At 37.3% G+C, this 27,026-nt stretch overlaps 1 protein-coding gene across 1 annotated transcript in view; it reads right to left on the bottom strand.

The window, feature by feature from the left end:
- The window catches only part of ALG13 (ALG13 UDP-N-acetylglucosaminyltransferase subunit), an 80,145-nt gene that overhangs the window by 14,529 nt on the left and 38,590 nt on the right, over nucleotides 1-27,026 (bottom strand). The window contains 13 exon segments of the mRNA XM_070462133.1: nucleotides 3,164-3,352; nucleotides 12,638-12,841; nucleotides 13,508-13,673; nucleotides 14,913-14,984; nucleotides 19,911-19,966; nucleotides 20,051-20,083; nucleotides 22,668-22,788; nucleotides 23,135-23,291; nucleotides 23,480-23,593; nucleotides 24,162-24,408; nucleotides 25,161-25,288; nucleotides 26,298-26,398; nucleotides 26,704-26,768. Of these exon segments, the coding sequence (XP_070318234.1) occupies nucleotides 3,164-3,352; nucleotides 12,638-12,841; nucleotides 13,508-13,673; nucleotides 14,913-14,984; nucleotides 19,911-19,966; nucleotides 20,051-20,083; nucleotides 22,668-22,788; nucleotides 23,135-23,291; nucleotides 23,480-23,593; nucleotides 24,162-24,408; nucleotides 25,161-25,288; nucleotides 26,298-26,398; nucleotides 26,704-26,768 (1,653 nt within the window).

Genomic DNA, 27,026 nt, shown 5'->3' with positions numbered 1-27,026 from the left:
ACAGAAAGAGAAATTAAGGAAACAATACCATTCACCATTGCAACAAAAAGAATAAAATACTTAGGAGTATATCTACCTAAAGAAACAAAAGACCTATACATAGAAAACTATAAAACACTGATGAAAGAAATCAAAGAGGACACAAACAGATGGAGAAATATACCGTGTTCATGGATTGGAAGAATCAATATTGTCAAAATGGCTATACTACCCAAAGTAATCTATAGATTCAATGCAATCCCTATCAAACTACCAACGGTATTTTTCACAGAACTAGAACAAATAATTTCACAATTTGTATGGAAATACAAAAAACCTCGAATAGCCAAAGTAATCCTGAGAAAGAAGAATGGAACTGGAGGAATCAATCTGCCTGACTTCGGACTCTACTACAAAGCCACAGTCATCAAGACAGTATGGTACTGGCACAAAGACAGAAATATAGATCAATGGAACAGAATAGAAAGCCCAGAGATAAATCCACGAACCTATGGTCACCTTATCTTCGACAAAGGAGGCAAGGATATACAATGGAAAAAAGATAACCTCTTTAACAAGTGATGCTGGGAAAACTGGTCAACCACCTGTAAAAGAATGAAACTAGAACACTTTCTAACACCATACACAAAAATAAACTCAAAATGGATTAAAGATCTAAATGTAAGACCAGAAACTATCAAACTCCTAGAGTTGAATATAGGCAAAACACTCTCTGACATAAATCACCGCAGGATCCTCTATGACCCACATCCCAGAATTTCAGAAATAAAAGCAAAAATAAACAAATGGGACCTAATGAAACTTAAAAGCTTTTGCACAACAAAGGAAACTATAAGCAAGGTGAAAAGACAGCCCTCAGATTGGGAGAAAATAATAGCAAATGAAGAAACAGACAAAGGATTAATCTCAAAACTATACAAGCAACTCCTCCAGCTCAACTCCAGAAAAATAAATGACCCAATCAAAAAATGGGCCAAAGAACTCAACAGACATTTCTCCAAGGAAGACATACAGATGGCTAACAAACACATGAAAAGATGCTCAACATCACTCATTATCAGAGAAATGCAAATCAAAACCACAATGAGGTACCATTACACGCCAGTCAGGATGGCTGCTATCCAAAAGTCTACAAGCAATAAATGCTGGAGAGGGTGTGGAGAAAAGGGAACCCTCTTACACTGTTGGTGGGAATGCAAATTAGGACAGCCGCTATGGAAAACAGTGTGGAGATTTCTTAAAAAGCTGGAAATAGAACTGCCATATGACCCAGCAATCCCACTTCTGGGCATACACACCAAGGAAACCAGATCTGAAAGAGATACGTGCACCCCAATGTTCATCGCAGCACTGTTTATAATAGCCAGGACATGGAAGCAACCCAGATGCCCATCAGCAGACGAATGGATGAGGAAGCTGTGGTACTTATACACCATGGAATATTACTCAGCCATTAAAAAGAATTCATTTGAATCAGTTCTAATGAGATGGGTGAAACTGGAGCCCATTATACAGAGTGAAGTAAGCCAGAAAGATAAAGACCATTACAGTATACTAACACATATATATGGACTTTAGAAAGATGGTAATGATAACCCTATATGCAAAACAGAAAAAGAGACTCAGATGCATAGAACAGACTTGTGGACTCTGGGAGAAGGTGAGGGTGGGATGTTTCAAGAGAACAGCATTGAAACATGTATATTATCTAGGGTGAAACAGATAACCAGCCCAGGTTGGGTACATGAGACAAGTGCTCGGGCCTGGTGTACTGGGAAGACCCAGAGGGATCGGGTGGAGAGGGAGGTGGGAGGGGGGACTGGGATGGGGAATACATGTAAATCCATGGCTAATTCATTTTAATATATAACAAAAACTACTGTAATGATGTAAAGTAATTAGCCTCCAACTAGTAAAAAAAAAAGATTAAAAAAATAATAATAAATAAATAAAATAATATTTTTTAAAAGAAAAAAAAAGAAAAGATGGATTAATTGATGGACAGAAAGATGGATGGAGGAAAACACAGAAATACATAGTAATGCAAGTATAGTTAAATGTTTACAAAGGAATATAGGTGGTAGATATATGGATATTCATTTTTAAATTCAAATTTATGTTTAAACACTTTCATAATAAAATGTTGGAAAATGCAATAATCAGCATTATGTGCTGAGAAGATCTTGGGCAAGGGTAGGTAGCTGAAAGGAGAGGAGTAAAGGGATCAGAGTTTAGATCCTGGGTGAATTAAGTGGAAACGATATATTATTAACAAAATATAAAACCAAGGAGAAGAGTCAATGTTTTACATAGCATAAAGAGAAGGAAGATAAAGATGAATTTTATTACAGAGTGAATCTGAAATAAAAGAAAGAAAGCCAAATTAAACTGTCTAGCAAGTAAGTAGAGGCCAAGCCCAGAGAGATTTAGAAATCATCTACATAAAGTTGATATCAACTTTTAAGGAAGAGAAAAAGAACAGAATGAAGTTGAAGATCTTGAAGACTACCTTAGGGGCTGAAAACAAAACAAAATAAAATAGAGAAGCAGCTAAAAGAATGAATGGAAAGTTACATCAAAAAAGAAAAGAAAAGAAAGTATAAATAAGCTACAAACAACTTTCAATTACAATTCTCTTTTGGGATACACTGAGGGGTAACAACAAACTTCCAATGGAAAGCTATCCTTAGTTTAAGTAAGGAAATTCAAGGCAGACCAGACCTCCCCAGCAACTCCTCTCCCAAAAACCTTTTCCAATTCCTCAAAATTCAGTTGGAATCCTAAATATCAATAATGTAACAATTTCATGTACTTGTGGTGGGCATTAAATAAAAGAAACAGAGAAAACTTTGTTATCAATTCCTACTTTTCAAGAAAAATAGTTGAGAACAGATACCCAGCTGCAAATCTTCTTTAGGGCAGACATGCAGCTACCTTAGAAAAGCAGCATGAGTCAGCTCAATCATCCTCCTCTCAATGATGCAAAAGATATTCTCAGCTTTCAGTTGCTCCTTTCCTTAGTCATTTCACCAGCACTGCTCTCAGTTTCCATTTGGTTCCCCCACCCTACCCTCATTGGTCAACCAAAGAGAGATATACTCTAAAATTAAAAAGAGAAAAACAGATCTAAATAACCCTCACCTAAGTCTCAAAATCTACTTACCTTGAGGCAGATCACTGCCACTTGGATCACAGGAATAAGGTGGAAGTGGTGGTGCTAAGTTTGAAGTCTTTCCTACCTCAAGAGGAGGAGGAGGGGGTGGTGGTGGTAGTGGAGGAGGTGGAGGTGGTAGAGGGCCAGCAGCAGCAGGAATAGGAGCAGAGAGGTATGGATAGGATGGTGAAGCAAACACTACAAAAGAAACAAAACAAAGTAGCAATGCCACAACTGTAACACCTTATAAGCAGTAGCTCATCTATTTCTTTTGTGTTCTCAATTCCAACAAGCAACTCTCTAAGTCTTATGACAAAAACTTAGAAGGTAAACTGTCCAGATTCTTTTATTGGACATGCCAGCTGAAAATGAGTTCAACATAGGTTATTTTGAGTTAAGGAAATTACTTGACATTAAAAGGAAAAAAGAAAACTGAAGCTACAAGGTTTGACTACCAAGATTTTGAACAGGTACATAAACACTATTAAGGCAAAATTCTCACTTAGCTTAATACAAAGTTAAGGATGTTTTCAGCCATATGCAAAAACACAAGACGTAGACACTAATAGGAGAGACTAAATTGCACAGATTACAAATTTAAGCAATCCTTGAAGATTTCTACTTGGTAGTATCAGAGGAATATAGAGAACTCTAAATCATAAGAGTTCCATTTGTGATGACCTACAGAATCTAAAACAGACAGGCTACATGAAACTACCTTATTTCCTTTGATTTTCTATAACTTGTTTAAAAACAAGATTCATTTACGAGTTTCATAGTTTTTGACATAAGAAATTTAAATACAATCTTGTTCAAATATTAATGCGTTTGTCTATGATGATAAAGGAAACAGTGAAGCTCCAACCTAGTAAAAATAAATATCTCCATATATACATACTATGTTAGATAAATCTGTTAAATTTTTTGAAAATTATTGATACAACCTTTCAAGTTTAATTGAACATCTTAGCTGACTTAGAAATTCAAGTACTAAATTTTATCATTGTGTTACCTGTATTATAATTTTAACCTTCAGAACTATAGGCAGTTTAGGCTCAGTAGTCAATAAAGGTTTAAATTCAGAGTTTTAGAACACTTAATTTAGTTAAGTGTTGTCCACATAAGCTGAATTTGTTATTCTGATGATTTAGCAAAAGGAATTTAAGGCCAACTATCAGAAGTAATCCCTATAGGACCTTCTAGAACTAACAACAAGAACAGATGTCCTTTTCATCATAGGGGACTACAATGAAAAAGTAGGAAGTCAAGAGATACCTGGAGTAACAGGCAAGTTTGGCCTTGGAGTACAAAATGAAGCAGGGCTAACAGAGTTTTGTCAAGAGAACACACTGGTCATAGCAAATACCCTTTTCCAACAACACAAGAGATGACTCTACACATGGACATCACCAAATGGTCAATACCAAAATCAGACTGATTATATTCTTTGCAGTTGAAGATGGAGAAGCTCTATACAGTCAGCAAAAATAAGACCTGGAACTGACTGTGGTTCATATCATGAACTGCTTACTGAAAAATTCAGGATTAAACTGAAGAAAGGAAAACCACCAGGCCATTCAAATAAGACCCTTATGATTATACAGTGGAGGTGATGAATAGATTCAAGAGATTAGATCTGGTAGACAAGAGTGCCCAGAAGGACTATGAATGGAGGCTACATTGCACAGGAGGCAGTGACAAAAACCATCCCAAAGAAAAAGAAATGCAAGAAGCAAAGTGGCTGTCTGAGGAGGCTTTACAAATAGCTGAGGAAAGAAGAGAGGCAAAAAGCAAGGGAGAAAGGGAAAGATATACCCAACTTAATGCAGAGTTCCATAGTACAGCAAGGAGAGATAAGGTGGCCTTCTTAAATGAACAATGCAAAGTAGTAGATGAAAACAACAGAATGGGAAAGACTTGAGATCTCTTCAAGAAAACTGGAGATATCAAGGAACATTTCATGCAAGGATGGGCACAATAAAAGACATAAACAGTTTCCTGACAGAAACAGGACCTAACAGAAGCAGAAGAGATTTAGAAGAGGTGGTGAGAATACACAGAAGAGCTATACAAAAAAGGTCTTAAGGACCTGGATAACCACAATGGTGTAATCACTCACCTAGAACCAGATATCCTGCACTGTGAAGTCAAGTGGGCCTTAGGAAGCATCACTACAAAGTTAGTGGTCGTGATGGAATTCCACCTGAGCTATTTCAAATCCTAAAAGATGATGCTGTGAAAGTGCTGCACTCAATATGCCAGCAAATTTGAAAAAACTCAGCAGTGGCCACAGGACTGGAAAAGGTCAGTTTTCATTCCAATCCCAAAGAAAGGCAATGCCAAAAAATGTTCAAACTACTGTACAATTGTGTTCATTTCACATGCTAGCAAGGTTATGCTCAAAATCCTTCAAGCTAGGCTTCACCAATATGTGAAGCAAGATGTGCAAGCTGGGTTTCAAAGAGGCAGAGGAACCAGAGATCAAATTGCCAACATTCACTGGATCATGGAGAAAGCAAGGGAGTTTCCAGAAAAACATCTACTTCTGCTTCACTGACTACACTAAATCCTTTGAGTGTGTGAATCACAACTGTGGAAAACACTTAGAGATGGGAATACCAGACCACCTTATCTGTCTCCTGAGAAACCTGTATGTGGATCAAGAAGCAACAGTTAGAACCTAACATGAACAATGGACTGGTTTAAAAATGGGAAAGGAGAAAGACAAGGCTGTATACTGTCACCTTGTTTATACAACTTATATGTGGAGTACATCAAGTGAAATAATGCCAGCTTGGATGACTCACAAGCAGGAATCAAGACTACTGGGAGAGATATCAAGAACCTCAGATATGCAGATGAGTGAGTGAGTGAAGTCACTCAGTCGTGTCTGACTCTTTGCGACCCCATGGACTGTAGCCCACCAGGCTCCTCCGTCCATGGGATTTTCCAGGCAAGAGTACTGGAGTGGGTTGCCATTTCCTTCTCCAGGGGATCTTCCCAACCCAGGGATCGAACCTGGGTCTCCCGCATTGCAGGCAGACACTTCACCATCTGGGCCACCAGGGAAGCTTAAAGAGTCTCTAGGGAAGGGTTAAAGAGGAGAGTGAAAAAGCTGGCTTAAAACTCAACATTCAAAACACTAAGACCAAGGCATCCAGTCATTCCCATCATTTCATGGCAAATAGATGGGGAAACAATGGAAACGGTGAGAGATCTTACTTTCTTTGGCTCCAAAATCACTGTCAACGGTAAGTACAGCCATGAAATTAAAAGACGTTTGTTCCTTGGAATAAAAGCTACTAACAAACATAGCATATTAAAAAAGCAGAGACATCACTTGCCAACAAAGGTTCATTTAGTCAAACCTATGGTTTTTCCAGTAGTCATGTAAAGATGTTAAGAATTGGACCATAAAGAAGGCTGAACACCAAAGAATTGATGCTTTTGAACTGTGATGCTGGAGAAGACTCTTGAGAGTCCCTTGGACTGCAAGGAGATCAAACTAGTCAATCCTAAAGGAAATCAACCCTGAATATTCATTGGAAGGACTGATGCTGAAGCTGAAGCTCCAGTACTTTGGCCACCTGATGCGAAGAGCCAACTCACTGGAAAAGACCCTGATGCTGGGAAAGATTGAAGGCAAAAGGAAAGAGGGGGTGGCAGAGGATAAGATGGTTAGATAGCATCACTGACTCAATGGACATGAATTTGAGCAAACTCTGGGAGACAGTGAAGGACAGGGAAGCCTGGCGTGCTGCAGTCCATAGATCACACAGATTTGGACAGGACCTAGCAACTTAACAACAATATAACCTTTATATAACTACAGGCCAACAGTTAAAGGAAATGTAAGTCTTAGGGTGATTTAAAACTTGATAACTCTTTTGGGGGCGATGAAACTGTTCTCTCTTGGTTTTGGTGGTGATTGTACAATGCATTGTTAAAACTCATAGAACAGGGCACCAAAAATGAATTTTACTGTACATTTAAAAAATTTGTTCAAATAACTTTTGATTTTGGAGTTTATGCATGTAGAAATCTCCACTTTTACAGTTTTAGAAGAGGAATTTAATTTTTAGAACATCTCCAAATGCTCTAAGGACTTTATGGATTTGTTTTCTATAAAATAATGGCTTCAACAAAGCCTCACTCATTTCTTCTAAATTAGCACTCAAATAACACCATTTTTTTTTTCCAAAAAAAGCAACTGAAATGAGTTCAATTAGTAGAAGTGATTATGATTACAAGGTAAAAACCAACTACTAGACATATAAGTAGCTAAATAAGTTCTCATTGGCCTGAGAGAATCAAGGACAGAAGAAATTTGGTGGTTACTTTGTCTGAACCCACCTTTATTTTAAAATGCATATTATAATATACTCTATAAGAAAGAATTTTTAAAACTTCCAGTTGCTCTAGAGATGCATGAGCATCTCATTCACAGATTTAATGGGGCTCCAAACAGGCTTAACAGGTATAGTTCAAAGAAGGGACCCAGAAAAATGGAAGAAAACTTTTCTAAAATGTGAATGAAAACCAATGAAATGCATGCAGCTGCAGGCTGCTTCAGGACATTTCAGAAGAGAACGTGAAGATTTCTATTCTCTAGAGATCAATGGGCAGGGCCAGGACCAAAGTGCAGTGAGGTGCAAAATTTAAAGGGCCACCAAATTAAAATAAAAAAACAATCCATGATTAATAAAATATCAAAATTTTAAAAGACAGGATCTGCGGGGAGCCGGCCTGCTCAAGGCCCAAAAAGGCTCTGGGAAAGCCTTGAAAGAGGCTGTTCCCTGTCCCGCCACCCCATGATAAAGTAGTAAAACTTTTGCTGGGCCTCCTTTGTTCTTCCTTGAGAAAAACGTAGTAGTGACCTTCACTTAGTAGTTTATCTTGGAATGCCAAAAACAAGATGTAAGCTTCTGCAATCACTTAAGACAAAAAATTGTATTGATGTAACAAACACCAGATGGCATTTTTTATGAACTATGTTTTCTGCTTGTACTAGTATAAAGGTTTACTCAATAAAATCGCTGACTTGCCTAAAGAGCATTTCAGTCCTCTCGACCCCATTCTTTACTTTCAGCTCCTTTTTCTCAGGCTTCCGTGTTGCTGCGGTCTAGACCTGTTCACATTGCCGGCTGGTACCGGCAAGGATCCAAGCTTGTACTTGCATGACCTCAAGAGTGACTGCCTCACTCACCTCATGCTAAGTCTGGCCGAGAGTTCTTATCTTTTTAAAAATTTTTGATACTTTGTTTATCATGGATTCTTTCTTTGCGTTAACCTTTTTTTATATAGTACATTAAAAGTGTTATTCATCTTGATCCCTTTTTTAACACTCCCTTAAATTTTTCACCCAAAGCAAGTGAGTCACTAGTTCTGGCCCTGGCAAAAGACTTGGAAACAGTTACCAAAAAAATCAGTTAACAGGATTTAATGCCTATGAAGATACTCATAAAAGCAATCATAGCATCTAGTTACCTGGCAGGTAAGAACTGACTTAAAGGAAGATGGGATGGGGCTGCCAGACAGACACATGTGAAAAACAAGGGAAAACATCAGTTTATCTAGAGGACTGACAGGAATGATAAAGAACAACTAAAAAGCAGTCATTACCTATTAGAGTTATAGCTGAGGTTCACAAGAGACACAACAAAAAGTAAAATGAAGGCAAGATACATATTTAGAAATATCTACAAAACACACAAATCTGGAATTTACAGAATAGTTTTCAATCATTCTACATAAATAGGGTATTACAATGTTTGATTCACGTATTGCTTGTTAAGCTCAGACATCTGCTAGAAGCAGATAGCCAACATTTTCCCTTACTATTATTAGCATGCATACTTGCTAAGTTGCTTCATTCATGTGCGATGCCATGGACTGTAGCTTGCCAGGCTCCTTTGTCTATCAGATTCTCCAAGCAAGAACACTGGAGTGGTTTGCCATGACCTTCTCCAGGGGATCTTCCCGACCCAGGGATCGAACCTGCATCTCTTATGTCTCCTGCATTGGCAGGCAGGTTCTTTACCACTAGAGCCACCTGGGAAGCCCAACAATTATGAGCACAAAGTAATAAAATCATTGTCTACATTAACACTTTCAATGGAAAATTTCTGAGATCATTAATGTATATATATACACACACACACATATATATAGAATGTTTTGTTCCAGGCACTGTGGCTAAGCACACAATTTTTACATTATAAATAAAACAGATACAGAAAACAAAACCAACAAATTTGTTTCAAGTGGACACTATCCAGATTAAGAAAGAAAAGTTTGCCAGCCATTTCAGAAACATTCCATGCACCCCATCACAATCACCACAGTCTTGAGTGCTGTGTGCTAAGTTGCTTCAGTCACGTCCAATTCTTTGCAACTCTATGGACTGTAGCCTGCCAGGCTCCTCTATCCATGGGATTCTCCAGGCAGGAATACTGGAGTGGGTTGTCATGCCCTCCTCCAGGGGATCTTCCCCACCCAGGGATCAAACCCTTGTCTTCTTGCATCCTCCTGCATTGGCAGGCGGGTTCTTTACCACTAGCACCAGCTAGGAAGCCACTACCACCCTCTTACCCCACCATAATCAATCATTATCCTGACTTTCATAGTAATCACTTTGCATTTTTAAGCATTTTGTCACCCAAGTATGCATCCCCAAGGAAGTTTTTAAAAATTGAGATCCTGAGTCTCTTTCAATCTCTTGGTCCTTTTCCCATCCCTGTCATTTCAATTTTTCTTTCAAGGAACACTTGACTTGTTGAGTTTCCCAGTCTAGATTTTGCTGATTACATACTCACTGAGTATTTCAACATGTTCTTGTCTTTCCTCTAAATAGGCAACTAGATCAGACTCAATATTGATTCCTTTAATAGTCTATAGGTAATGTCTCACTATCTTTGCAGTCTTAACAACTATTGCTGTTTAATGTGCATCCATTCAGTCAGTAAGGACTGCAAGATGAGCATATTCTGCCACTTCTTTTTCACTAATCAGAATATTAATATATAGAAATACTTCCCCTCATCTACTATTTGGTTATTCCAGTAGGAAAGTTCATATAAGAAAGGTAGGATAAATACTTGATTCTTTCACTATATTGCCCAATTTTCAAGAAAGCAAAATTATTTCATATCATTCTCTTGAGAACCATTTTTTTTTGTTATATATATATATTTCAGATTATTTTCTATTATATGTTATTACAAGATATTGAATAGAGTTCCCTGTGCTACACAGTAAGTCCTTTGTTTTTTTCATCTATTTTATGTATAGTTGTTTGTTAATCAAAAGGGAACAAATTTCTAAAATATCATCAGGAACTTTTAAATATATTTGGTATGTTCCAACCTATTACAATGATCATTATTCAAGCTCAAAATGTTGCATCTCTGGCCAGTGAGAACCTCTCCAAGATGGCTCTTGAGTCCTTTTGACAGGACCCCAGTACTCTTTGGTAGCTTCCTTGCCATCTAGCATGACAAGATGACCCAGGCTCATCTTGAACATTTCCTGCCCAAACCTGGAACCAGAAATTTCTCCACAAAGCTGTTTGCTTTTAAGTGAGAAATGGTATTTCAGTGTCACAAACTGAATGCTAAAGATACTCATTGTTTCTAGGCCTTTTCAGTAGACAGAGCTAGCAAATAAATTTAAAGATAAAATACTTCAAGTTCATATTGATATTTCCAATTCAAGTGTAATATAATACCATAAAAGCTTTTCTTTGGCCTTTTTAGTATCTATCTGTATTAACTTTCTTCCATACTGAGACCTGGCGTGCAAGGACACAGGGGATAAAATTGGAATATCCCATAGTCATGTATTGTAGCTGACATTATAATCTCTGAATAACAAGTAAGTATAGATTGCTATACAGAACCTGATGTGTTTTCTGAAAGCATTAAAAAATGCTTGGCATATTGTCTCTCAATTCTGCTGTTTTTAAAAATAGCTATACTATATCTACATTGTTCAAACATAAGGCTTTTACATAGTGTATCATCAACGTCTCAGCCTTTATTTTGTATAAATACATATCTAATATTCAGAATCAAGTCTTATGTTGATGTCTCTGTTTTGGTGGTCTAAAAGTCAAAATTCATTCCTCAATACTTTGTCCATCCAATACAACTTTCCTTGGCAGAAGTATTCTGTATCTGCACTGTCCATTACAGTGTACTAGCCACATGTGGCTTTGAGCACTTGGTATGTGGTTAGTGAGACTGAACAACAGAAGATTTATTTTACTTAATAGCAATTATTAAAGTGTCCTATGTGGCTAGTGATTACCTTGCTTGACAGTGTATCTTTAGTAGATTTTTCAAAAAGTACTCATGAGAACAATATTCTCTGAATTCTTATATATTACCCGTTAAGCCTGAAAATGTTTGGTTGGATATAAAATCTTTGGTTCACATATCCTTTCATTAAATGTCACTCCATTTTCTTCTAGATGAAGCACTGTCACAGTTGGATCATTATCATTTTATTTCCTTTATGCTCCATAGGCTCTTTTACCTAGATAAACAAAGCACTTTCTTTAAGTTCAGTTGTTTTACTACAATATCCTGGTGTTGGTTGTTCTGGCTCAGTATTCTCAGTTATTCTGAGTGTTGTTTCAGTATGTGGTTCTAAAGTTTTTTTAATGTCAGGAAAATTTTCTGAATTGTAGTTTTTAGTACTCTTTTCCCTTACGTTGGTTTTCTTCTTCAGAACTTCTATCAATGCTGGATATCCTTTGCCTAACTTCAATATGTCATTTTTGAGTCTTTATCTTCATTTTTTTTTCATTTTAGATTTACCCCCCTTTATATCTTTCTCTTAAAGCATTATCTATTGTATATACTCAGTCATGTTCTTTGTAGCTTAGTCTTCATTACCAAAATGACTTTCTTCCATTTCTAATGCTTTTCTGAGTTCTTTCACTTCCTCTGAATTTTTCTAATCCTGATTTATTATGATTAATAATATCCTGATTAATATTTTGTTTTATTAATGTCTTTATCTCATATTGAAATAGTTGGTTAAGTTCTGTTTAGTGTGCACATTTATGACATGCTTTTACTGTCTACAGGGATATCATCATTTTCCCCTTAAAACACCTCTGTATATGTATATGTAGGGCTTTTCTTTCATTCATTTTTATGTGAAATTATTTTTCACAAACTCTGAAAGGAGATGGAATACAAGAAAGCTCTTCTAACTTCATATGGCTCTCAACTGCTTTTTATATAGTGCTTAAAATATGACTACTTTCTAGTATTCCTTGGCTCTGTTCTCCATAACTTCAGTCTGGACCTGCTCTTTTCCCTATCCTCAACAGTTCTGATTCTAGTCCCAGCAGTTTCCCCCCAGTAAGGAATACTATCCCAAAAGGTAGGCCTGCCAAGGTCAGTTTTGAGAATTCTCAGGGGCCAAACTGTTCCAAGCCCTTCAGTCCCTTTACCATGTACCCAAAGCACTCACCGAGTATTGGAGAGGTCAAATCCCTTCCCAGTCTTAGCTGCTCCTTCCAAATTGGCTGCCCCACTTTCCAGTGAATTCTTATTAGCTCTTCCAGGGTTCTTCTGTTCTCAGGTCCATCAGACAACATCCCCAGTGCTTCTGTCTTCTTGCTCCCACATAGACCCTGACAGCATGCAGGCCTTGTGCCTGGTGGTTTGTCCCTACCTGCTAAATTTTAAGGTTCATGGGGAGACCTTGTCACCTAGTTTTGTTGTTAATCATTGTCCAACGGGTTCTGGTTTTGCTATTTCCATTTTTATTTGGTGACAGAGACTGAAAAGCTATGCTGTGGTTGCCATCACTTTCCCAGAATTCTGCTGAGAATTTTAAATTATATTAATGAAATTTTACAATAACTTAATAAAGTGGTACTATGAGTACCTCCCAAGTTTACAGGTAAGAAAGATTCAATAACTTGTCCAAAGTTACATAGCTAGTAAGTTGTAAAACCAAGATTCTAACCTAGATCTCTTAAATTCTAGAGCCAAACTGTTCATTCTGTAAGAGTGTGAAACACCTCTACCTTAATTTTAGTATAATAAAACTTAACTCAAAATTTGATAAACTAGTACAAGTCCTCTAAATTTTCAATGGGGTAGCAGAACGATAGCTATGAAATCATATCAAAGCCAAATTTGCAAGAAAAAAAATTGAAACCCTGACTCTCAAATCTCATGGATTCCTCAACTATAGAACATACATTATTAAGTAGGTTAAACAAACTTAAGACTGGAGATTCAAGTAACTTTATCTAATCACTATAATTGCTGTATGTGCATGTCCATGAATAGAAAAAGAGGCCTCCAAAGCAAGCAACCACTAATAACCTACCTGGCCTGCCTTGTGTAGATGGAGATACAAATAGAGGCTGTATAGCATTCTGTGAGGAAACTGAAGTGGTACTACTAGCTTGATTAGCGGCTGCACAGTTAGGTAAGACTGGAGCTGGAACATTATTGGCACAGGAAGCTGCAATTGCTGCAGAATTTACCATCACCTGTAAGTGTGGAAGAAATTTTAGAACTCTGTTTGGTTTCTCAAATAAAATTAGTCTCTTATCTGATCCTAAATTTCAGGAAATAGTATTCTGATAACACCAAGAAATCAATCTTCATGTAAACCTAATATAGAAAGGTTATTTCTTTTAGAAAATCCCAGATTACTTTGAGAGCTTTACTTTTTAATATTTTTCTTGAAAGGTAATACATTATTATTATTCAAAAACCAAGTATAAAATTGTATGTACAATGAAAAACTTCCCTCCCACCCTGTCTTCCATCTGCTTAGCTCCTCTCTTAACAAGTAACCTCTGGGTTTCTTGAATATTATCCAGAAATTTATACTGCATTTTTAACATACATATATATTTCCCCATACAAACACACTTAAAAAAAGTGTTCTTTGCTTTTTTTAAAAAACTTCATGAGACTGCAATTTGTTTATCTGATTAGGCCACAGCACCCAATACAGGGCTGTGCACAAAGAGATGTTCAATAAATGATAACAGCTTCTTCTTCTTCATGAATACCATCCTTACTTGCAGTCTCCATTTTCTTATTACCCATTGCAATGTGGTTGCTACCCTCTCTGGTTCTCAGAAATTATATTCAAAGTCACAGTGATCTCCATGACAACAAGTCATAGTAGACTCTTTTTAGTCCTTATGTTGCTTGACCGCTTGGCAGCAACTGACATGACTATTCATTGAAATATTTTCTTCCTAGACTTCCATAATAATACACTCTCCTGCTTTCCTCCCTCCTTGGCTATTCCTTCTCTACCCATTTTTTAAATGGTGATACACAGGCTCTGTTCTAGAAGTTCTTCTAACTCTTCCTTTTCCCAGGATGATCTTACTAACTCCTATGGTTTCAGCTACCTTTTTGATGCCAGCTCCCCATTCTGTAGGAAAGCTTTACATTTTAATTTCCAGGAAATGACACAGACTTGACAGGAAACTGACATTAACTCATTCATTATATAAGAGGTTCAGAGTAGGCAGACTATGAATAGTTTAGTGTCAGCACATAGAAGAATGTCTGAAACAGAGTAGATGAACAATTTGTTAATAAATTTACTAAATACTGTGCTAGGCATCAGGAAGTACAAGAATACTTAACATAATATAAGCAGCTTCTTTCAAGTATGATGAAGGGAAGAGAGAACAAAAAGAAAAAATTCATTTTCCTCTGTTAGGCCACTTCAACTAAATGCAAAATAAAACTATAAAGATTACCTTCTGGGGGTAGTTGTATGAGGTAACTGTGTCCTGAGGAGGCACAGAACATGGTCTTCTAGCCTGAAGAGACTTTAATGAATACACAAATACAAATATGGGGAAATCAAGATGTTAAACAATACACCAATAAAAGATCTGCTTTGTTTCAACATCTCCTAAAATTAAGTGAAACCGATCTGTCCTAAAAGTATTCAGATTTGGAAATGACTACTATGATAACACTCCAAAAGGCATCACTCTAGTGCCTGACTAAGGTGACTGATTAGGTTGGTGCAGATGTAATTGCGGTTTCAGATTGTGAATTTTAAATCATTATAACTAGGTTCAAACACATCTTTATTAATCAAAATAGGAACCATTACAATCAACACATTTTTGCCAATGAGAAATAAGTTTGCTTATTCCTGTAGCATAAAAATCTGTGCTTTGGGATTTGACAAACTCTTGGAAAACATTTTCTGCATCCTGCTGGTTGTGGAAGTGTTTTCCCTGCAAAACGTTGTCGAGATGCTTGAAGAAGTGGTAGTCAGTCAGCAAGAGGTAAGGTGAGTATGGGAGATGAGGTAAAGCTTCAGAGCCCAATTCGTTCAACTTTTGAAGTGCTGGTTGTACAACATGTGGTTGGGCGCTGTCGTGGAGAATGCAGCCCTTTCTGTTGACTGATGCCAGCTACAGGCATTGCAGTTTTCAGTGCATCTCATTGATTTGCTGAGCATACTTCTCAGATGTAATGGTTTTGCTGGGATTCAGAAAGCTGTAGTGGATCAGACTGGTAGCAGACCACCAAACAGTGACCATGACCTTTTCTTGGTGCAAGTTTGGCTTTGGGAAGTGCTTTGGAGCTTCTTCTTGGTCCAACCACTGAGCTGGTCACCACCAGTTAGATAAAATTCACTTTTCATTACATATCACAGTCCAATCAAGAAATGATTTGCTGTTGTTGCACAGAATAAGAGAAGATGACACTTCCAAAAAATGATTTTTTTTTTTTTCAGTCAGCTCATGAGGCACCCACTTATCAAGCTTTTTCACCTTTCCAATTTGCTTCAAATGCCAAATGACCACAGAATGGTTGACACTGAGTTCTTCAGCAACTTCTTGTGTAGTTGTAAGAGGATCAGCTTCAATGATTGCTCTCAATTGGTTGTTGTCAACTTCCGATGGCTGGCCACTATGCTCCTCATCTTCAAGGCTCTCATCTCCTTTGCAAAACTTCTTGAACCACCACTGCACTGTATGTTCATTAGCAGTTCCTGGGCCAAATGCATTGTTGATGTTGTGAGTTGTCTCTGCTGCTTTACAACCCATTTTGAACTCAATAAGAAAATCACTCGAATTTACTTTTTGTCTAACATCATTTCCACAGTCTAAAATAAAAAATAAACTGCACATAACAAGTCATTAGAAAAAAATAAAAACTGAGAAATGCACATTAAAATCATGTATAACACAACCATATTTATTTAAGAATGTATTCCAGTACAAAGGTAAATTTCAACAACACAAAAACCGCAATTACTTTTGCACTAACTTAATATGTCCTACTGTAGAAATCTTCATCATATCCAAGTCTAGTCACAATGCAGATACTAAAATGTAATGGAGGACTATAATTTAAACACTTTCTCAGTGTCCTCTCTTGCCATAAAAACCTCAAAATCAGTAGGACCAGCAACAGTGTTGCTAAAAGAAAGAAGTCCATCTAAAGATACAGCTTGGGACAAGGGTGGATAACTGGTCAGATGCATCCTACAAGCAGGATGTAGTATAATGCAAACATCATTCTCCTTTGGTTCAAGACCCTGTCTTTGTGAAAGCAAAAATGATTTTAAAGGACTCAGAATTATGCATGACAGATAGTCATGACAGGAAAATAAACTAGCAGCAGAAACTGGTACTCATAGTAAGAACACAGAGGAAATCAGGGGAAGTAATCACAGGAAACAAGAGGAACCACAATGTGACAAAGACAAGCACAACTTAAGGTGGACTAAAGAGTGAACATTTCAAAAGTTTTGTTTCAAGTACAGCACAAAGTGAAAGTGTTAGTCACTCAGTCGTGTCCAACTCTGCCACCCCATAGACTAGCCAGCAAGGCTCCCCTAATCCATGGAATTCTCCAGGCAAGAATACTGGAATGGGTTGCCATTCCTTTCTCCAGGGGATCTTCCCGACCCAGAGATCGAACTCTGGTCTCGGGAAGCCCCGAGTGCAAACCAAATACCTGCCAAAAAGTGAACTCAGCCCTGGCTCAGAAGGCCCAGTGTGAATTCCAAACAATTCTAGAGAAGGATTTAGGTGAGACTTAGGCGTGGAAGTAAGAATAATAAATGCTGGGGTTAGAAAAAGAGTCTGTGCCTGGAAATCTTAAAGTCCTGCAGAGGTCCTCTCCTCTCAGAATGCTGTGGAAAAATTACTTAGAAACTTGATGACTGGGGCATGGGGGCAGAACACATCATGAAGAGATTGAAACCTACTGGGGATGTATGATAAAGTAAGTTCAGAACAAAAAGGAAGATGTAACAAATAAAATTAAAGAGACAAAAAGAAAATGTCTACTCTTGTCATCCCTGAAGGTGAGATTTTCACTTGCTTTTTCAACTTGGGTGGCTATTTCAAGAAATGGTATAAAAAGCATGTAATACTGAGAATAGTAATGACAGAGGGAGGGGAAAAACTATTTCTCTAGCAGGGGCAAAGGAAGGTAAGAAGAAATAATGGGAAGAGAATTATGTATCACAGTTTTCTTCACCTTCCTAAGATGTAGTGCCTAAACAGTAAAAACAAAAATTAAGTACATGAAGCTATCTATCAAAATTTAAATTAATCACAGAGAACAGAAGGTAGTCATTCAACTTCTTCACAGATATTCCAATTCTCCTCCTAGGTACATGGGTATATTGCTCTTCCTGGCCTCATCTAGTTAGGTATGCCTATGCCCTTGTGGCTTGTTTAGACAATGACATATGAGCAAAAATACTGATACCCAGTGTTTAATTTCCTTATCTTCAGCTCTGCCAAGATGACTATGAAAGTACATGGTCCATCAGCTTGGGTTCTTGAGTGACTCTGATGAACAAAGGCCTGCTACCAACCTGCACTGGACCTATAACATTAGCAAGAACAACTGTGTTAAGTCGCTGAGATTTTGGGGGATTGCTGCCACAGCATAACTTAGCTTGACCAAAACAGTAACTGGTAACTAAAATTAGGGTGCTGCTATAACAGAAACTTGACTTGAGAAGATTATGAACTTGTAGCTCTTAAGGGAAGAGGTTTAGGAAACAGAACATTAGTTTTGTGTTTTGATTACTGCTGGCAGATTTTAGCAAGGTACTTTAAGATATATAAAGAAAAGTAGTTTGTAGGCAGGAATGAAAGGGAATAGAATCCTTGAATACTGGGACTTTTAGGGTTTGAAGAGGTAAGTGCTTCAACTCAAAACTGTAAAAGATAAAATTGATAAATATTTTGAACAACAAAGAGAAGTTAAAAGCTGGCCTTGAAACAAGATTCAAATCATTAAAATATGACTGCACTAAGGTATCTCAAACCAGGAGTACAATTAAGGATATAACACCCAGTGAGTCCTTGCACTTGGACAAAATGGCTCATGGGAAAGCATTCAAAGGTTATGACTCTTCTATCAATGACTGATAAACTCAAGGTATCTGCATTCAAGTAGAGAAACAGGGATAAGAATGTGAAGGAATGTGTGTCTTCATCTCTCAGCCGTGTCCAACTCTTTGTGACCCATGCACTGCAGTCCACCAGGTTCCTCTGTCCATAGGATTTTCCAGGCAAGAATACTGGAGTGGGTTGCCATTTCCTCCTCTAGGGAATCCCATGAGCAGAACTAAAACTATCCAATTAAAATTAAAAACCAGCTTTGGGCTCTCAATTTCCTATGAGTAAGAAGCAGTGTGAGGAGGCTACTCAGCTGCCAACAAGGATTATTCTCCAATGCCTACTTCAAATATGACCAAGGAAGAAAAGGGCTGTGGCATAATCAAGAGTCCCAGTAAACAATTAACCAGGGAGCTTCTCCAGGGAACAGTCCCAATGCCCAGGATGGGGGCCCTCAAAATGTCTGTCCAGCATTATGTCAGAACTGCGACAGGCCAGTAACTGTTTCTCCCATTCTCCCTGGATCTGATGAGAATTTTAATGGCAATTTTTAGTCCCTGCTCTACCACTGTAAATTGGGTATGTAGGGGGTAAATAACTTTGTATCTTTGGTTTTAGGCCTCCAGATCAAGAGGAACCACATCTGGATCCAATGCAAAGAGTACTACACATTTTCCAGAAACCTTGGGCTCTGAGTTTAATCACACTGAAGGAGATTTTGGGGTTGCATCCTTTGAGGTGGAAGGAAGTAATTGGTCTGTGTGAAGGAGTTTCGTTGAATGTTGTAATCCTTAGTGCTATTAAAATATTTCCAGGTTTTTGACTTCCAGGCACAGAGAAGTTAAGAGTCTCAAGGGAAACATGTTCAGTCAAGTGAAAAAGAAATGGAAAAGTAAGTAATATATGTCATCTCCACGTGGAAGCTGTAAGAGTCAGTGCACCATTCACTACCTTTTGTTTCCTGTCTTACCAATCATGAATGGAGCTTCCATCAGCCTAAGCCCCTAAGCAGAGCCCTCCTGAAGACCTCCACTACACAAATAGCATAACCCAGAAAGAAACTTTTGCTATATTAAGTACCTGAGATTAATGACCCATGACAAAATCCTCTTAAAAAATCATCACTGCCAATGTTCAAATTTCCTCTTGTATCAACACATATTAGGAACATCTAGGATAATTTCCAGAAAAATGTGATCTTAGATGAGCTAATTTCTGAGTCTCAATTTCTTCATCTACAAAATCAGAATGATAACCTAATACTTCATAGGATTGTTCTGACTTAAAAACATTTAAGTGCATAGCTCTTAGAACAGTGCTCTATTACACAGGAGCTATATGTGTTTGTGACTATAATTAAATACCTACCAAGTTTGCAGTAGATTCAGCTGTGCTATAAACACCTGAAGTGTCATAGTCTGGTTCTAGAAGATATAACCAAAGTATAATAATGAGCATTACTTTATAGTTTGAAATTTCATAAATAATGAATATCAGATCTCACTGACCTGAAGGATAAATATATTCTTCATGATATCCCCCTAGAAAAAAAGACAGAAAAAGTGCATTTATGTAGAGCTTTTTGCTCAGCAGTATAAGATGGCCAGCACTTGCTTTTTCTCAAGTTTTATGGGTACATGTTCAGAACTAAAATGTACACATCCTTGAAACAAGTGATTTAAAGCTTTCATACTAGTCAACAGATATTAAAATCAGACTGGCTATAAACAGCACAAATTTCTCCTTTGAAAATTCCCTTGGTTCTTAAGAGCTCAGGCAGACGTGAAAAACTCAGCTCTGTCCAATTCTGGCAGTAGATTATGGTGATTAACTTCACTGGCTCTGAAGTTAGGACTGTCTAGATTTGAATCTTGAATAACTGTATCACTTTAGGCAGGTTATTTAATTTCTGGGTCTTCATTTCTTCACTGTAGAACAGGGATAATAGTACCTAGCTCATAGTGGGGTGAAAAGAACACAGCATGATGCTTGACATATAGGAAATGGTGATGATGAAGTAATGTGAGTATAATAACCAACAGGTTGCTTAGGTGAACATTAGAGGAATATGTCATGCCTCATCTGTTTTTCAGCCTGATACAGGTAAATAATATATTGAAAATCAGTTTATTGTCAGAAGATGGCTTAGAGGACTGAAGTACTTTTCTCTAAGACTGCTATATCATTGAAATTCAGAGAAAAATCAACCTTCAGTTGGACCACTTTCCACCAAATAAAACCTCAAAGGTCAAAAGTGGATTTGATTCTTAAACATGTCACTTATCAAATACACAAGCAGGCAGCTCCTCCAGAAAACAGGATTTAAGGTGAGAAAAAATACTTGGTTACTCTAAATATGCCACTATAGGTGAACAGTACATCTGAAGGTACCCACCATGCTAAAAGAAATAGACAAAGAGTCATCCCGAGAAAAAGAGCAGAGAATACACATACATAAGCACAGGCATACACATGCATGTAAAAATTCTTCAAAGATAATTCTTTGGCTAGATCTTTTGTCCTAATTAAATTTTTAAAAATATTTTCTTCATCATAAATAGCAGCAAGAGTATAACAAGAAAAGACGCTGACCAGTAAGTCAAATCATTCAGACCACTTCAAAGCTCCTTAATCCACCCAATTCCTCTATAAGTGTTTCAGTAAGCATATATCATTTTACAGAAAAACAGTAAAAAAAAAAAAAAAGCACATTTCATGATGCAAGGCACTCCTAACAACTATTAACAGTGTATGTATATATACATATATATGCTTTAGAGTCAGATAAAACCAAGTTCAAAACTGATTCTCTGCCAGTCACAAAGGACCACATATTGCATGAATCCTTTTATATGAAATATCCAGAACTGGCAAATCCATTAAGACAGAAAGCAGACTGATAGCTACCTATGACTAGTGGCAGGGAAAGGGATGCTGGGGGGATAATGGGGAATGACCACTAATATAGGTAAAAGTGTTAGTTGCTCAGTCGTGTCTGACTCTTTGTGACTCCATGGACTGTAGCCTGCCAGGCTCCTCTGTCCATGGAATTCTCCAGGCAAGAATACTGGAGTGGGTTGCCATTTCCTTCTCTAGGGGATCTTCCCAACCCAGGGACTGAACCTAGGTCTCCTGCATTGCAAGCAGATCCTCTACTGTCTGAGTCACTGGTGAAGTGAAAGTCGTTCCGTCATGTCCAACTCTTTGGACCCCATGGACTATACAATCCATGGAATTCTCCAGGCCAGAATACTGGAGTGAGTAGCCTTTCCCTTCTCCAGGGGATCTTCCCAACCCAGGGATCAAACCCAGGTCTCCCACATTGTAGGCGGATTCTTTACCAGCTGAGCCACTAGGGAAGGCCACTAACGGGTAGAGGGTTTCTTTTTCTAAAATTGATTGTGATGATGTATGAAACTTCATGACTATACTGAAAGCCACCGTTTTCACTTTAAACACTGAATTGTACATGTTAGGTGAAGTGTACAAATGTGTCAGTTATATCTAAGTAAAGCTGTTATAAATAATTAAATCTCTGCCATTTACCACGTATATGATTTTGGCTATATGTCATTTTCCCTTTGAATCTCAATTTCCTCATACATAAAACAAAGATACACATTCCTCAGAGGGACAGAGTATTATATTAAATTTTAAATATAATTGCTTAGTACAGTATATGGCCATTAGAACTCAATGAATAATAATGTTTACAGATCAAATAGATTTCTTCAGGAAAAGTATTTCATGGCAGTCTTATAAAATAACAATCATAGGAAAAGTCTAAAGTAATTATACAAATGGTATGGACAACATGAACAGTTCCTTACTACTAAAGAATAGATATTTCCAATACTGAAATCTCACCAAATCAAAACTCACTGAAGACCTATCAGAGAACTTAACATTTTAACAATGTAGTGGCCTTACAGAAATAGAAGTCTGTCTTTCTGAAAAATATCAAAACATCTTCAAAATTGAGCAAGCTCTGATACAAGAACTGCTAATTTTCAAAATGAGCTGCCAGAACAGAGTGGGACCCTTTCCAAACCAAAACTTTAGCCCTGTTGTGCTCATACCACAAGAATCATCTTTTTAAAAAATACTGAACTGTAACTGACTCACCACCGTCTCTCTGGCCATCAGCCTCCTCTGAATTCAAAGGCTGTTTGCCTGAGCTATGTCCTTGCCTTGCAACACAGTATCTCGAAGAAGCAGGAACCATTGTAGAGGGCCCTCCATGATTCTGTACCAAAGAGATACACACACAGTGTCCCTATATAGTCAGAGAAAAAGCTACAAATATTTTAAATGTACTTCAGAATCAAAAATATGTGAGGAAGTAATGATCAAGAAAACAGAAAATTTTAGCCCATACTTACATAGGCAAGTCCACCTCTACACCTCTGCTGTAAGAACAGCTTAAAAAATTCCCCTAATTTTTAAAAGCTCTAAGACAAAAACTCATGTTTTCCAGGAAGGGCTTTATTTGGTAATTTGCAAAATAGCTAAAATTTATCCACATTACCTTTACTTAAAAAAATAAAAGAGAAAAGTAAATAGCTTTGTTAGTAAAATTTTGAACTACTTACAGGTAAAGCTGGATATGCAGTCTCATCCCCTTCTTCAACTTCATAAAAAGTAATGGTTTCTTCCAAGCCCCTGGGCATCTGTCCATTCTCTGGAGCAAAGCTAAATTGGCACTCCTTATTCATACAATGCATCTGACGGTGACTACGTCTAAAGGAACTTAAGAAGTTTGCAGAATGAGAAGGGGATAAAAAGATTAAATATGATACTAACTTGTTTCTAAATTCCTAAATACTAGTTCAAATGCCTCAATGTTGACATTTTAAAAATATTAGTCCATATATTTATTGCATAGCAATGAAGTCAGACTAATTTTCTCTAACCTTCCGCACTTAAAGTTCACTTACCGAGATCTATAGGAGAAGTTATCATAGCTCTGGCAGCACCTTTTACCTGGACCAGGGTAAAAACCAACTTTAGGGCCTGCCATGTTGTGCCTGTTTATAAAACGAGATGAATCCCTAAGAATAACGGGGGGGGGGGGGAACAAAACTCTTATTTACTAGTGCTTGAGTAGTCAGTCTTTGTAGTTAAATAGAATTAACATATCTTTCTAAAAACAATCAAATAGAAAGAGCTTTGCTTTCCTCACTACTGACATAAGGACTATCCATTGTTTTTAATCGAAGTATAGCCGATTTACAATGTTGTATTAATTCCTGCTGTAAAGTGATTCAGTTATACATATACATACATTCTTTTTTCATATTCTTTTCCATTACGGTTTGGCCTATTCATTATTGATAGATTCAGTGCCATATACATGGCACTCAGCTTGATGGCATTCTATCTTCTAGCATCTTTTCAACTGCTCCATATTCTCCTAGACTGTGAGAATACGAGTCTTCCATAAGTTTCACAAGAATTTACGTATACATCATTTCCATTCTCTATGTACCTTCAGGTAGAGATTATAAGAGAAATTTAAACTATTAAGATATTTCTAAGTTCCAGCATAATTCTGCCCAGGAATTATTTCCAATGTCTAAACAGAGATGTACATTATCTTCAAAGTTAATTAAGACCTACCTGGGCATCCCATATCCCCGACCTTGTCTCTGAGATGAATGTTGAGGATGAAAATGTTCATTAGACATAACATTGCCAGCTGTCTGTGAGTAGTGCATTGGAGAGTCATGCCCATAATGCATACTGTGCTGAAGCCTGGGTGGGAGAAGGGGTTCTTCCCTGCTGTAAGCCATAGTCATATAAACCTCTTTCCCTCTAACTTTCTTGAACATCTTCTTCCGTTGCTTCATGTCCATCTCTGACATAGCTTTCAAGAAAACAAAGCAGTAAGCAATTAGCTTCATAACCAAAGCAAAAGGTCCAAGGTATCCCACAAATGTCTAGAACACTCAAGATGTTTTTCTAGGCAATCCATATGAATACAAGGGAAGAAATTTCTGTATTTTCAAAGGATGTACTTGAAAAAAAAAAGGATGTACTAGGTGTTCCATTTGGAAGGGCAAAATGAACAGGTAACTTCTGTATCAATGGACATCTCAGCACTATCTTTAGTACAGGCAACTTTTGTCATCAAAACAGAGTCAGTCATTCAATCTCCTATGTTATTATTATCCAAAAATTATGCCTATTACTATCTCTGGTTGCTCCATGAGATGCTTTCCTAGTTCTTTGAGAAATCTTTTCCTTTCAAGTTTTAGAGCTTAAAGTCCACCCCAGCTTAAGCTTAAACAAAGTCACCTACACAGTAGTTCTCAGCTAGAGACAATTTTGCCCCTTCCCTCCTTGTGGCACATTTGGCAATGTCTGGAGACATTTTTGGTTGTCATAACCTGGAGAAGAATGCTGCTGGCACCTAGTAAGTAGAGGCCAGGGATGCTGCCAAGCATCCTACAATGCACAGGACAACTCCCCACAACAAAGTATTATCCATTCCAAAACTTCAATAGTGTCAAAGGAGGAACTCTAAACCAGGATAAGACTTAAGTTACAGCTTTAAAAATAAGTGCAATGTAGATAAGTACAAGAGGAGGAAAATAATAAAACTTTCAGTGTACAAACCTATTTCTGGGATGTAGCCCCCAGAAATTTTCTGGTAACTTCTTCCTTTCCTACTGGGCATAGCATTCCAGGCAGGAACAGGTGTCACTTGGGTAACTGGTTTTAAGTCAGCTAGTGGAACAACATGCCTTAAAGGTAGAGATAACAACATGAAGCCACTGCAAAACAGTCAATTCTTATTTGATACACATCCCTCCTGCTTCATTTTCAAGTGTTTTCTACTTAAACCTGCAACCCCTAGCCTCCTTCTTTGTACATTAGAAAACAAAGAGCAGTTTGTATAAATTCATAGCTGTTTATAGCACATATCACATTCAGTAGGAAAGATTGTGGTAGACTAATTTACAAATAATTGTTGCCTCTCCTTGGAGAAGGATTATATTTTCTCACCCCACTGACTTTAGGCTTAATTATGTAACGTGTTTTGGCCAGTAAAATGTGAGCATATGCTTTAAAAGTCGGCACATGGTTTGTCATGTTTTCATTTTCCACCTGCCCGTGATCATGGAAGCATATGTCTGGATAGAGCCCTTGTCAACCTGGGCCCCTTTGTTGACCTACTATGAACATGCTAAATGAGAAAGAAATGAACTCAAGATCTTAAGTTTGCTGAGAGTCTGGTTGTTAGGGCAGCACAGCCTAGTTTAATGGTTCTCAAAGTGTACCAACAGCATTAGTATCACCTGGAAACTTATTACAAGTTCAAAGTCTTGGACCCCACCACAAACTTACTAAATCAAACTTTGGGGACAGAGCTCATCAATCTGAATTTTAACAAGCTCTCCATGTAATTCTGGGGTATGTTAAAGTTTGAGAATGAATGGACAAGCCTAATTTGATATTGGCAGAGGCTCAGTTAGCAAACTAGCTTTCAAATTAGTATAAATTTATATCAGAATTTTGTTGTACTTAATATTTCTAATAAGCTATTACCTAGGATTTCAAAATTTATGCATAGATATACTGAAATTTCATACTTCATCACATGCTTTTACAATTCAAGATAAGTCATCTTAGGCCAGTACCAGATATAACTTTGTTCTCTTACTAGCATCATGGTAATTCTCAATTTAATACTATAAAAAGGCATCAAGAGTCAAAGATTTTAGTTAACTCAACAAATTATTATATTCTTACTTTTCTGCCAGCTCTTCAATGAATACTGTTACTGAACTGTTTTCATTTCCAACTTCCTGAATATGAGCATTATAATATCTTCCACCTGATTCCAAGCGAACCTGAAAGAGAAGAAGAGACAGTAAGAACACATCTAGTCTTGAGTCTATCAGCAGATCTGGCTTTTGCTAAGCAAAAATACTTCTCCCCAAATGGAGTTAAGTATCTACTTATTAAAGCAGTTAACACTGCCAGTCCAGTTCAATGGAGGCAGCAGAAGCTGAAAAAGCTTTACACTTTACATATAATCACAAGTTTGTGATTAAAACCTAACATAAACATTAATTAGTTTTGTTAATCACATATTAATGACTAAAACCACAATCTCAGAAAAACAAATTACTGATTCTTTAAAGAAGAAACTAACCTGACATTTGTCTCCCAAATAGTACTGTCTCCCAGCATACTCCATATAATCAGATTTTTGAAGTTCTATTAAAAGAAAATGAAGATTCAAGCTCAACTGAACTGGCTCCTTTCCTGTTTTACAACAGTCCATTTTCTAATTTGTTTTTACCACAGTGTTTTGGACAATGCTACCTACCCCTATAATCTAAAATCTGTAGGGAAAATGTCCTGAAGCAGGGGTCCCCAACCTCCGGGATCTAACGCCTGATGATCTGAGGTAGAGCTGATGTAATAATAAGAAATAAAGTGCACAATAAATGTAATGTGCTTGAATCATCCCAA

The sequence above is a fragment of the Odocoileus virginianus genome, unplaced genomic scaffold, assembly GCF_023699985.2.
Source record: "Odocoileus virginianus isolate 20LAN1187 ecotype Illinois unplaced genomic scaffold, Ovbor_1.2 Unplaced_Scaffold_1, whole genome shotgun sequence".
Taxonomy (NCBI): domain Eukaryota; kingdom Metazoa; phylum Chordata; class Mammalia; order Artiodactyla; family Cervidae; genus Odocoileus; species Odocoileus virginianus.
Note: the sequence above shows the minus strand (reverse complement) of the source record. Positions and strands in the feature narration are given on the sequence as shown.